This window comes from Dipodomys merriami, unplaced genomic scaffold (genome assembly GCF_024711535.1).
Source record: "Dipodomys merriami isolate MVZ:Mamm:240054 unplaced genomic scaffold, mDipMer1.0.p SCAF_37, whole genome shotgun sequence".
Lineage (NCBI taxonomy): Eukaryota > Metazoa > Chordata > Mammalia > Rodentia > Heteromyidae > Dipodomys > Dipodomys merriami.
This window is the reverse complement of record NW_027205270.1, coordinates 13472564-13485474: the sequence shown is the minus strand read 5'-3', so window position 1 is coordinate 13485474 and position 12911 is coordinate 13472564. Positions and strand designations below refer to the sequence as shown.

The following is a 12911-nucleotide window of genomic DNA, read 5'->3' as shown; positions in this document are numbered from 1 at the left end:
CTGAGCTATTATTATCTCCTCTTTCTTAATGCTGCCACTTCCAGTCTTCATGATGCTAGTGATATTGGAGCTAGTCTGACTGGCTTCTGGGAGTGAAATTGAGCCTTTTGCTAAAATGGACAGGTGCTGCTTTTTCTCAGATATATTGCTGAGCATTTTCAACAACGGGCAAAGTATATCAATGGAGTTTAGTCCTTGACTGTTGATTTGGGCTGGGGGTTATGAGGCCTCTTCTGGTCTTCTTGTTGGTCAGACATGATTTTTTTCCTTCTCTGATTTCGACAGCAACTTAGATGTCTCAGCAACTTACATGGTCACCAAAGTTGGCGCTGTTGAATATCTACTCTGCCTTAGGTACCCTGATGGGTATTTGAAGGGCATAGTCTCACTAGGGCCTCACCAGCATCTCGCCAGGTGGATGCTGTCTTGAAGATGGTCAATCAGGTGCTAAATTATAGGAGTGGAATATGAATCTAGATCTGACTTGAGAACTGTTGTTCTCTTCACATTTTGTGGCTTCTGTAAAGCACTTCTGCGCCATTTGTACCTTTGTCTTCTTACATTTTGTCAGAAATAAAGCTGTATTTTTGCAATTTCCTAATAATACCTAAGGCAGCTGCCCATAGAAAGTATTCACTAAATCATTACTGAACAGATAAATAAGTAAGAAGATGAATGAGGGCCTGGGAATGTGGTTTAGTGGTAGAGTGCTTGCTTAGCCTGCATGCATCTCTGGGTTCATTTCCTCAGTACTACATAAACAGAAAAGGCTGGAAGTGGTAACTCAAGTGGTAAGAGTGCTATTCTTGAGCAAAAGACAAGGACAGCACCCAGGGCCTGAGTTCAAGCCCCAGGACTGGCAAAAAAAAATGAAAGAGAACATCATAGGTTCATGTGATGGCAGAGGCCTATAAACACAGCATTTGAGAGTTTCCCCCACAGTCCCAATTACTCTGTCAGGTTTCCTCTTCTAAGATTTCTCTCAGCCTGAGACATTCCTGAAGCAGTACTCTAGCCTTCAGCTTTCACTGTGTTTCTTTCCACTGAGACAGAGTCTGTTTTCAGGCAGTTAGGACTGTCTCTTCATTATATGATGCCCTTGTCTTTCCTAAACAAAAGAACAATCACCACCCCTGAGATTGATATCCTGGCACCTTCAGAGTATGAAATAGTTACAGTCAGCAGCAGGGACTTTTTAATGTGCTGGTCTTGAGGCCTGAACTCAGGACCTGGGTGCTGTCCCTAAGCTTCTTTTGCTCAAGGCTAACGCTCTACCATTTGAGCCACAGCTCCATTTCCAGCATTTTGACATTTAGAGAAAAAGAGTCTCAAGGACTTTTCTTCCAAGGCTGTCTTTGAACCACAATCCTCAAATCTCAGCCTCCTGAGTAGCTGAATGTAGACATGAGCCACTGGTACCCCAGCTTGGGCTGTTTTTTTAGTATCATTTTTTCTCTTCCTACCTCATTACTTTTTGGGTATTTTATGAGAGGCTCACGTGCCACCGTAAGTGAATGTGTCATATAAACAGCTGCACAGAAAAAAGTAATGAATGCTGTCACACACTGAAATAACGCTGTCTGCATTTTATATCTTTTGGAAAGAACAAGGGATGAGCACATAGAAAATTTGGTTTGGCCTTTTTCTAGCTAGATTCTTGTGTACTGAGAACTGAGAAGAACCTGGCCATATATGGATTTTTACTGGTGTAACAGCAGAGAGGCAACCAGCTGTGTCTAGAGTGCAGGGATTACAGGCAGAAATTGTTCCTTGGCCCTGGTAGATCTGGGGCTATAGCAAATCATGGGGTATCAGGAAGAGAAGAATAATGACTGAGACTTAGAGGTCCTGGAATGTGCTGGGCTTGCCTCTCATTGTTTTCAATGTCCTTGGATCCCTACTCCTTTGCAGAGACATCACAGGACTTGATGTTGATCTTGCCCATCCTCAGAGCAAGGCTACCTGTGAACCTGTGGTCAGGCCTCTGACATGTGCCTTCCTGTATTATATCCAGGGACAGGGTGCCTTATCGGAGAGACTGAGGAGCTTCAGCATGCAGGACCTCACCACCATCAGGGGAGACGGTGCCCCTACTCCCTCAGGCCCCCCACCCCCAGGGCCTGGGCGGGCCAGCGGCAAACATGGCCAACCTAAGATGTCCAGGAGTGCTTCTGAGAGTGCTGGCAGCTCAGGTAGGTGTCTTTCACTTCCCCTCTTGCCCAGCCTTTAGGCCTCACTTTCGTTGAGAGGCTCAGGCCGCCATATGTCATGCAACCTGGCGCTTGCCCTGGTATCTGCCACAAACAGAGATGTCTATCAGATCCTCTAAGGGGCCTAGCACTATTTGGGCTAGTCCTGGAAACCTTGCCCTGAGGCAGGTTAAGTCACTGCACTAAAGGGTTCAATGTCCTTCATTTATTGACTGGGAAACTGGGGTGTTGAGTGATAGTACTTGGTAGTATCTAAGGCAGCAGACACATCTCTCTCTCTTTTTTTTGTTGGTCATGGGGCTTGAAAACACATCTCTTTTTGTTCTCTGTGATCTTACACTTAGGGCTTTACCTGTCCTGAGCACCTGAATGTCTTCTCTCACCCACCAGAGATGTCAGCTACCACAGCCTCTCTCCCTGCCTGAGTAGTTCCTGTCCCTTCTATCCCTCCACTGTCCCTTTCTCATCCCTGACCATCCACTCACCATAAATACCTCAGCCCCTCCAGACTAAGGTCCACACTACTCTAAGGTCTAATTTGCGGGGAGGTAACATCTCCACTTCCATTGTCTAACTGGTTGTCAAGCACCCAGCATAAGGCTGTCCCAATGAAGACTGACCTGGGAACCTTGTTCCACATGCAGAAAGGATCCTAGACCCATCCCCAGAGGCCTCCATAGGTCTAAGGTGAGACCTGGACATGTGATGCTATGGGAATTAAAATGTATTCAGAATCTCCTGGCATCTGATCCACTGGTGTAGGCTTCAGGTTCCTGGAAGATAGACCTGTGGACTCAGGAGGTAGGCAGCTGGGCTAGAACTCAGGGTTTTACATACTATTCCTTACAGAGATTGCAGGCTCAGGTGCTCAGCACTGCCATCAGCTAGGGTTGATAATAGGAGCATTGAGGATGGTTTTGGAACTCCTCCTTGTGAAGGGAGTGGGTAGGAAATTGGATCATTCTTTTGGAACTTGCAGGGGTGTGCCTGGTGATCACCCAGGACACCTAGACCCTATGTGCTTGGCGATGTGGCCTGCAGGGACATCTGGACCCCAGATATTGATATATCCTACCTGACTTTGGATACAGGGATTAAGCTGTGGGCATATAATGAGCCATATTCAGATCTGACATGCCTAAATCTATTGACACTGTTTGATATTTGTTTCCTCCCCTCTCAGGAATGCTCCCTTTGCTTCTCCCCCAGGTTTGAAGACTGTGGATCTTTGTTGGCAAATGTTTTAACCTAGAAGCAGGGCAAGGCTGGAAAGGGAGGCTTGGTTGGGCTTGGGTTGAGGACCACCATAGGGAAGGGTTATCCCCTGAGAGAACCTAGAATGGAACCTTCAGATTTCAGGCAGGAAAGGACCTTAGGTTATCACTCAATCTGACTCTCTGACTTTACCCTCTGATGTCACCAGCATCACCTGGTAAAAGGCTGCAGTTAAATGTGACTACCTGGTTTCTGGTTCAGTGCCCAGTGGTCATTTACCCAAGGACCATCCAGGCTTCATGAGTAGCTACAGCTTCTGATCTGCTATGTATGTATACTACCCAGAAATTCGACCAGCTCATTGGCTACTGAGCTTCAAATGGAAGCTGCATCCTAGAAGAAAAAGGTGTGGGATGATTTGTTTTGGTGTTCTGCTACCTTCCATTAGCACAACCAGTGACATCCCCTGCTGCATCTGAGCACTTTGGCAGTTGGGAGGAGAGAACCAGCTATGCTGCAACCAACACAACCAACCCTTTCCTGAACTTCCCCTTGGCCTCAGCACCTGTGGCTTCAGGACACAGAGAGGGAGGTATCAATGTCAGGGAAGCCAGGGATTTGTGTCTTTTTCCTCAGCTGTCCTGGGGCCTAAAATAAAAGCCATTCCAGAAAGGAAGACAGGTGAAAGGTAGCCTAGACCCTGGATGTAGAACAAAAGCCTACAAAGAAGGCTTTGGGGCTGTCGTGCCTCTGAGGGTGAGGGTCGGTGGCCCTGGGAAGAATTCTAGCAGAGGAAGTCTACCCACCCAGGGCTGCTATGGACTTCTGGACATGGCCAGGTAGAAGAAAGAACACCAGAGTAGAGGATCTGACTGGGCTTCTTGCTGGTAACTCTAGGTCTGTGCAGACACAGAAGATGCCACACAAGGAGCAGACACCACTAGGCAATCATGGGAGTAGATTCAGCTTCAGGATTTTTCCCCAGAAAGTTACTTGCATGGATTTGATCTTGATTCAGGCAAAGGTCCCATTCTCTTTTACCTTTTCTTTCAGAACAAAGGCCCAGTAATCTCTAGTCAGCCTGTGTCTTGGGGCTTATGAGGAGAGAAAAGGTTATTTGCAAACCCTGGGCAGGTGCTGAGTTGAGAACAGTAACTAGGGAGAGAGGTCAAGTAGGCAGAGGTGACTGCAGGCCCTCAGAGCTCTGGACAGCACTTGGGAGCTACAGTTAAATGGCACAACCAACATGCATTTACTGAGAACTTACTACATGACAAAGCCCAGATATACACCAATGGAGTATGTAAAGCAGTGTTCAATTAGATCTTCAATCAAATGCCCAGACACTAGTGCATAAGTGTTCAGAGAGCAAAGGAGATGTCCCCTAAAAACTTTTTGAACCAGAAGCCTTGGAGAAAAGGTTTCTGGAAATGGGGTAGTTGGAATTATTTCCTTAAGAAAAATTTTGCCCTAGCTGGCTGCTGGTGGCCCACACCTGTAATCCTAGCTACTCAGGAGACTGAGATCTGAGGATCATAGTTCAAAGCCAGCCTGGGCAGGAAAGTCTGTGAGACTCATCTCCAGTTAACCACCAGAAAACCAGAAGTGGCGCTGTAGCTCAATGTGTTAGAGTGCTAGCCTTGAGCAAAAGAGCTCAGGGACAGTGCCCAGGCCCTGAGTTCAAGCCTCATGACCACCACCAACAACAAATATAAATAAATAAATAAAATAAAATAAAAAGGAGAGAGAAATTTTGCCCTATCCCCTACCCTTCCTAGGGCTGAATCAGGGCCTGGTGACAGTATATTCTAGCAACTGTGAGAAAGCTGAAACTGAGATGTTTCCCTCCCCCACCTTGTTTTCCTTTCAAAACTCCACTTTGCTAGGAGCCCTGCATTGAGCATGTAGGACCCCACCCTTTCCTGGTGTGTGTTTCTCCTGGGCTGGCTCCTGTGGAGTGGGGATATGGTTGATGGTCCCACCCTCCCCCATTCCCACAGTGTGTACCTGCTGCTCTACCTGCAGGACCCGGAAAGGTGAGTAGCAGCCAGCCTCCTTGCAGCTTGCTGGGCTCTCGCCTCAAGAGGAGGCTCTAACCAGAGTGACAATGCTCCAAAGTTCTAGGGGTTCTGGGCCTGGTACCGCCAAGAGAGCCCACTTACTAGCCGCTTTGCCACTCACTAGCCGTGCAGTTTTGTGTGAGTCACCTAACTACTCTGAACCTCAGTTGCTTCCATCTTGAAATGAGGTTAGAGCTCACCATCTTCCTACCTCCCTGCACTGTTGTGAAAAATAGCCTTGAAGGAGCTTTTACAAGGACAGTTACTATTTGAGCCTTGTTCCAGTGAAGAGAACTCAGAGAGAGGCTGAATCTGGGATCTCCCTGTTCTGGATTGTTCCTGCCCAGTGTGTGTGAGTGACAGCTTGGTGGAGCCACAGCTACCCTGCCACTGGCACCCCCAGGGCCTGATCCTCCTGTTTGCCTAACTTTAACTGGAGACCTTAGGGACTAGGAAGGATCTAAACTAACAGCTTCTCCATGACCCGCCCCCCCTTCCTGGCTTCTCCATGGAGCAGCTGTCCTTGGCTCTGAAGGCTGGAGGGCCATCCTAGCCCAAAACCTGCTGGCTGATGCGAGAAAGAAAGAAAGGCACACAGTGCCCCTGATATTGCCTGCGGTGCTCCCCTGGAGCTACAGAGACACTTGCTTGCTCCTCCCATATCCACACCAGGACATGAACCTGCATGCATGAATGTTCTGCTCTCCCTTTAATTTCGTAGCAATAAATCTTTTAAGGTCTTTGGAAGAACAGGGGGTGTTAAAGGGCTGCAAATCCAAGGTAAGCAGCAGTCAGAAAGTGCTGAGCAGGGACACAGCTAGAGAATAGTGTTCTACCCTGGCTCCACTAATCAAAGCACCTCCCTCTGGTGCCTCCAGTCCACATTGGAAGTTGAGGGGCACACAGATATTTTCAGGGCTAGGACTCAGGCCCAGTGGCCCTCCAGAAACAACCATGCAGTTCTGGTGAGCCCAGGTGACCAGAGTTATTTGTATCTATTCATCCTTTAAAAGTTTGAATCTGAGTAGAAGCCAAGCTTCTCTGGCAGAGAAGTCCTTGAGACTTTTTTTTTTTTTTTTTTGGGTCCGGTCATGGGGCCTGAACTCTGGGTCTGGGCGCTGTCCCTCAGCTCTTCAGCTCAAGGCTAGCGCTCTACCACTTGAGTCACAACGCCACTTCCGGTTTTTTTCTTTTTGCTTATGTGATGCTGAGGATTGAACCCAGGGCCTCAGGTATGCAAGGCAAGTGCTCTACCACTGAGCCACCTTCCCAGCCCCGTCCTTGAGACTCTTAGCTCTAATAAACTATCAAAAAGCTGAAAGTGGAGCTGTGCTCAAGTGGTAGAGCACTACCCTTGAACAAAAGAAGTTCAGGGTCAGTGCCCAGGCCCTGAGTTCAGGCCCCCGGACTGGCACCACCATCCCTAAAAAAAAGTGTGAATCTTGGCTGGGAGCATGGCTTAAGTGGTAGACCACTTGTCAAGCAAACAGAAAGCCCTGAGTTCAATCCCTGGTATTGAGCAAAAAAAAAAAGGAGTTTGAATCTTTAAATACATGACTTCTAATACTGTCATAGGGGACCAGGAAGGGCAATACTTATGAAGTTCCATTCTGTGCTATTGTCACTGCTCTGGGCCACTCTGAGAACCTTCATCTGCTGTGACACCTGGTGGTTTCCTAATCACAAGCTACATTCCAGCCATTTAAATATAACTGCAGCTGATTGTAGGAATTGTGGGAGTTTGGGCAGGCTGTTACATACAGAGCAGAGCCAGTCCAGGATTCAGTGGTTCTCCACCCCAGAATGGGTGGGGGTTGGTAGGGAGTAGACCTGGCTAGGCTGGCATCAGACCTCTTTCCTAAGGAGGACAGGCCTTGTTCACAATCGAATAAACTGGAGTTCTGTTGCCACTGCTCAGGGATGCTCATACAGCATTGCCTGCCATGGCCTTGAGAAAATAGTGCCCTCTCTGGGCCTCAGTCTCTCTCTCTCTCCTTAAGGTTATCGGCTTGGGCTGGATGTCCCTGGGGTCCTTCTAGCTCTGCCAGTCTTTGCCAGTGAAGGACACTAGGCTGTGAAGTGGTGGAGGATGGTGTGGGGGAAGGCTTGTTTTGCTTCAGGGCAGGATGCCAACTCCCAGGCATCAGAACCAGAGAGAAGAAACAAGGGGTCACAGATGCTTTCCCAACCTGATGTCATGGTGAGGGGGTGGGGGCTGATCTCATCAAAGCCTGGGAAGGCTCACAGCATTTGGAGAACTTGTCAAACCTCCAGATCCTTGAGCAAAAAGTATAATTTCCTAAGGAAATTGTAAATCTAGATCTTAATTTGGGGTTGAGGGGGTTGGGGGGAGGGAGGGTGTGGCATTGAGCTACTAAGTCCCTCATAGGGCAGTGACTGCTTGCATGGAGTCAGTGGCCCCAGGGAGCAGTTTGTTCTTAGTTGCACATATTTCAGATCCCAGGAGAACATTCTTGTCCCACTTCAGTTCCAGTCCTGCCTGCCTTTCTGTCTGCCCTTTCCTGCATGTCTGTCTCCCTTTCTTTGTGCTTTTCCTCTTTCTCCACCCCCCCCCCCCGCTTTTTTCACCCTGTCTACCTACCTTGACAGAACATGTACCCAAACTCAGAATCACTGCATGTAATCAGTCAGAGAACTTTACCCCCTAAATCAAGTAGGTGTTACCAAATAGTAAGTATGTGTGTGGGTTTCATCCCCAAGGACGCGGAGCCTAACCTGTGTTCTTTTCTCTCTCCTCGGTGGCTGCTGGGGACCTGGATGTAAGTGTTCCAGAAAGGCATGCTCCTCACACACATTTGCTGCCTTCCATTAACCCAGCGTGTGCTGTGGGGCTGTGTTTGCTAACCTGAGAGTGATGTGCTGTGCTACAAGGATGGGCCATCCAGGGGTTCAACTCTGGAGGTGCTCTCAGACATTTAAAGAACTTAGCTCCCCTCCCTCCCCTCCCTTGGAGGGGAGAGGTGGCGCCTGAGGTTAACCTGTTCTATGGTACTGGCATTGGAGCACTTGCCTAATTGTTTTCCTGTGGGAGACAATAGGGACCCTTTTCTAGAGGCCACCCAGCCTTGGACTCCTTTGTGACAGCTCTGTGGGTTTGAGGCCTGTGCTTTTGTCACTTGAGACTCAGAGATCTATGTATGTGGAGACCTGCTCCCATACAGATCATCTCTGAGGTCATCAGGGTACTTGGGTATAGATAGAAACTCCCTTTCAGGGTGGGAATTCACTTGTGGAAATAACACTAAGGATTGTCCACAACCTCAGCTCAACCTGTTGCACTCAGTGGGCCATATTCTATTATCTTCTTTCTTTCTTCTCCTCCCTGTGCTAAAATGTATATAGTCTGCTTGTGCAACTGCATATGAAATAGTAAATCAAAGTAAGAAGAATGGAACCTGGGGAAGGGAATGGGCAAATAAATTGTGGTGAGGAGAATTGAAAATATCAAATGCGGGCTATTGGGTTGTGAACAGTCAAAGATGCCAGGCTTTCTCACGCAGCGCCACTACCATTAGTTAGGATATGCAGGGCCCATGGTGCCCTGGGGCTCTGAGGCTTAGCTCTTGAGTCCCAAGAGTAAGACTGAATATTATAAACAACACTCTTGGCAAAAAAATGTTCAGGGCAGATGATGGCTAGGGTTTTTGTTGTTGTTGTTGTTTTGTTTTGTGCTAGTTCTGGTGCTTGAATTCAGATCTAGCCATTGTTTCTGAGCTTTTTTGCTGAGGACTAATGCTCTACTGCTTGAGCCACAGTCCTACTTCTGGCTTTTTTATTGTTAATTAGAGACTTTCTTTCCCAGGCTGACTTTGAACCGTGTTCCTCAGATCTTAGCCTCCTAAGTAGCAAAGATTACAGGTGTGAGCCACGGCACTCAGCCTTGGGTCTTCTTTTTGTAACTTTTGGCTCCTAGCTGCCTCTGCTGGCCTCCCTTGCTCCCAGGCTCTGCTCAGCAGAGTACTAGTTTCAACTCCTTCCTTCATATCTGGATTCTTTTTGACTGCTAGGGACCAGAGTATCACTTCAACCCTTGCTCAAGGACTCTGTGGGATACATTCTCAAAGCCCTGTTGGTTTCAGTCCTAGGGTGGTGGTAGTGGTGGTGGTGGTGGTTATTGCAGTGTGCGAGTTTGCTGCTCAGCCTCAGTACATCAGACCTGGTGAATGGCACAGATTGTTAGATCCCTAAGGATCTATTCAATACCAGTGGAAAGACTTAGAATGAGTCTAGAGAGAATAGCATGTGCACATGTGCACATGCAGAGGCATAGACTGGACAGAATACAAGTCCACTTGCAGGATATGGGTTTGTTGCTAGATTGGGCTTGGCTAGCCTGTTTCTGGAGTTCAGCGTTGGTCCAGGAGATTTAGGTCCTGGGCAGCCCTGTCTCTTCTTCCTTTTGCACACAGGAGTTATCTGTATCTGGAGGAATGTCCTGGGTGGTGGGTGTCAAGCTCTGAATGGGGCAGAGCTGAGCTCTTTGAGATAATGCCAGGATTCCACCTAATGTAGTGGATGAGTAACCACTGTGCCTGACCCAGAGTCAGGTGTACAGAGGGCATGAGGAACAACCTGCCATGGTCCTACAACTAAAGGATGCTTTCTGCTGAGCTGAAGTAGTGAGAACTGACATGGGGCATGATCACCAGGGCGTTTGGCATGAGCCTTGTAGTATGGGTGATAAATGCAGTTGGGGTCTCAAGCTGGGGAGGCCCAGAGTCTTCACAAAAGTCTCTCTAGATTATGGTGTTCAGATTTAACAGGATCCAAAGAATCCAACTGCTTTGGGCAGGAGAAGAGAGCGAAAAACAGGCTGAGGGAAGCACAGGGTGAAAAAAACCAAGGTGCCTTCATGACTTCTGAGCAGTTCATTCTGTCCACCCACCATGCCTCTTTGCAAGGTCTAGTTCAGGCAGCAGCGCCCTCATGCTGCTCCCTGCTGGCTGCTAGTAGGTATGGCAGTAGAAACTGGAAATGCTGCTTAGGATTCAGTTGTGAGCTTTACTCCTTTTTACTACAGTGCAGCCAGCTCCCTGCTCATGGAGAAAGCATGTTTGGGGCCCACAGGTCTTGGGGGTCCAGGCAAGAGCTCAGGTTTCTATCTTCAGACCTCAGTCTGGTTGGACTCAATGAGCCAAGGCTGTTCTAGCTCAATCTGTAATTCAAGGTTAAAATAATGTACAAAGTGTAGAAAGATGTGTCTGTGGATTTCAGATTAAGTTGGTGTAGGCAAAGAATAGTTTACATCTTCACACTAAGGCCCACCTGAGTAGGCAACAGGAAATAGACTGCACTCAATGAGAGTTAATTCTGGAACTTTTCCTGTGGGTTTCTTCAAAGCAGTCTGAAATAGGAGTATAAATGTCATTTTATTGGAGTAGTAGTAAGAGGAATCTACATTCAGATTCTGTTCCCCCTCCTTTTCTAGGATGGGCTTTTGAAATGAAAAATCTGCATAGCTTTACTTAAGGTTTTTCCTGGCATTTTACGGCCTGTCTCTTGAAGAATGTTTGAAGCCCAATATACAGGATAAAGCATGTCAACAGTGCTTGTAAAATGTATATAGAGAACCATATTTCTTCCCTAGAGAAGACCTCCCCTTAACCAGGCGCTGGTGGCTCACGCCTATAATCCTAGCTACTCAGGAGGCTGAGATCTGAAGATAGCGGCTCAAAGCCAGCCTGGGCAGGAAAGTCCATGAGTCCTTTTTTTTTTTTTTTTTTGGTCGGTCGTGGGGCTTGAACTCAGGGCTTGGGCGCTGTCCCTGAGCTCTTCAGCTCAAGGCAAGTGCTCTACCACTTAAGCCACAGCCCCACTTCCAGTTTCTAGTGGTTTATTGGAGATAAGAGTCTCATGGACTTTCCTGCCCTGGCTGGCTTTGAACCAAGATCCTCAGATCTCAGCCTCCTGAGTAGCTAGGATTATAGGTGTGAGCTACCGGCGCCCAGTTTCTACGAAACTTTTATCTCCAGTAAACTACTAGAAAAATGGAAGTGGTGCCGTGGCTCATGTGATGGAGTGCTAGCCTTGAGCTAAAGAAGAAGACCTCCCCTCACCTTTGTTGTTTTTTCTTTCTTTCTTTTTTTCCTTTGGTTGGTTGTGGGGCCTGAACTCTGAGCCTGGGTGCTGTCCCTCAGCTCTTCAGCTCAAGGCAAGCACTCTACCACTTGAGCCACAGCACTACTTCCAGTGTTCTGGTGGTTATTTGGGGATAAGGGTCTCACAGAGTCGAGCTTGGCATATCTTAGGACAGCTGCTGCTTCTCCTAGGGAAGTGTGCCCCTTGTAGTTGTTTAGTAGATTCGAAGCCTGTGGTTGTTTCTGTGCATACCATCTAGTCCATCTCATAATTACAATCTCACCATTTTGAATCTCTTCCTCCCGCTTGCAGTGTCTCAATGACACTGGTGCTTCCTCAGACATGGGACCTTGGCTGTCCTAACAGGCCTGGCTTGTGGTGCTATATCTAACCTTACCCTTCCCATCCTCCTTTCCTGCTTTCCACACTGATCCCTCCTTGCTGTACTTTGTCTCCTCTGTGTAGATTGTAAATGGACATTAAGTGGTTGAGGGAGATGTGAATGAGGGTGGTGTGAAGGCATGGGAGCCCCACCAGGTCCAAAACCCACTGGCATTTTCTGACGACGAGGAGGAAGACCTGCTGGAGTTCATGTACAAGTATAAGGCACCGAAAAAGACGGAATTGCCCCTGGAGGTACACTGTGTCTGGGGATGTGGGTTGGAGCATGTTTTTGTCCAGGAGGGATTGCCCTGGAGATCTAGGGGTGCTGAGAAAGGCATTTATTGGAATATCCAACATCTCTCAAGTGCTTAAGGTGATAAGGTCTCCCTTCATCAAACAGGCAGGTAACTAATTCTTTCCAGAAACAGGAGAGATAGTAAAGCTTGATTTTGATCATTTTTTGTTCTAAATATCAACAGGTAACTTAAGATAGTGTGTCAGTGGAAAGCAACCCAAAGAAGTGTTTTGGTGGAAGAAAAATTCAGAATGTTAATTGACAGGTTTTTATAAATAAGGCTTTTCACCACTCTATCTCCAAGACACAGCACCGCACCTGGTACAAATTCAATGTGGGTGACAGGGGTACTGTGGATGTGATGGTCTCTAGCAGCAGGAGGGAGGAGCCTGGAGCTCTTGAGCCTTATGTATGTGTGTAAGTGGGGAGCCAGCAGAATCTGGGGACCTCAGAGACTTCCTCTCTATCTGCTCAGTTTCTTCCATTCCTGATTTGCTGGCTCACAAATCTGGAACAAGTTGGGTGTCCCTTCTCTGGATGACACAGGCCTCTGAGAGATGAAGAAAACTGAAATGCTTACCACACCAATATGGAGGCCCAATCTTCCTGTTCATACGGGGATGGTAGTTGGGACTATTCAGTTTTCAG

At 47.7% G+C, this 12911-nt stretch overlaps 1 protein-coding gene across 2 annotated transcripts in view; it reads left to right on the top strand.

Moving 5' to 3' along the window:
- Window positions 1–12911, top strand: part of LOC138804710 (receptor expression-enhancing protein 1) — a 112021-nt gene that overhangs the window by 94332 nt on the left and 4778 nt on the right. Inside the window, exons 6-8 of one of the 2 annotated variants that reach the window (XM_069989165.1) lie at window positions 2015–2192; window positions 5426–5461; window positions 12069–12220. In XM_069989165.1, the coding sequence (XP_069845266.1) occupies window positions 2015–2192; window positions 5426–5461; window positions 12069–12220 (366 nt within the window). The remainder of the gene's footprint in view (window positions 1–2014; window positions 2193–5425; window positions 5462–12068; window positions 12221–12911) is intronic. The other variant, XM_069989166.1, reaches the window with a different exon arrangement.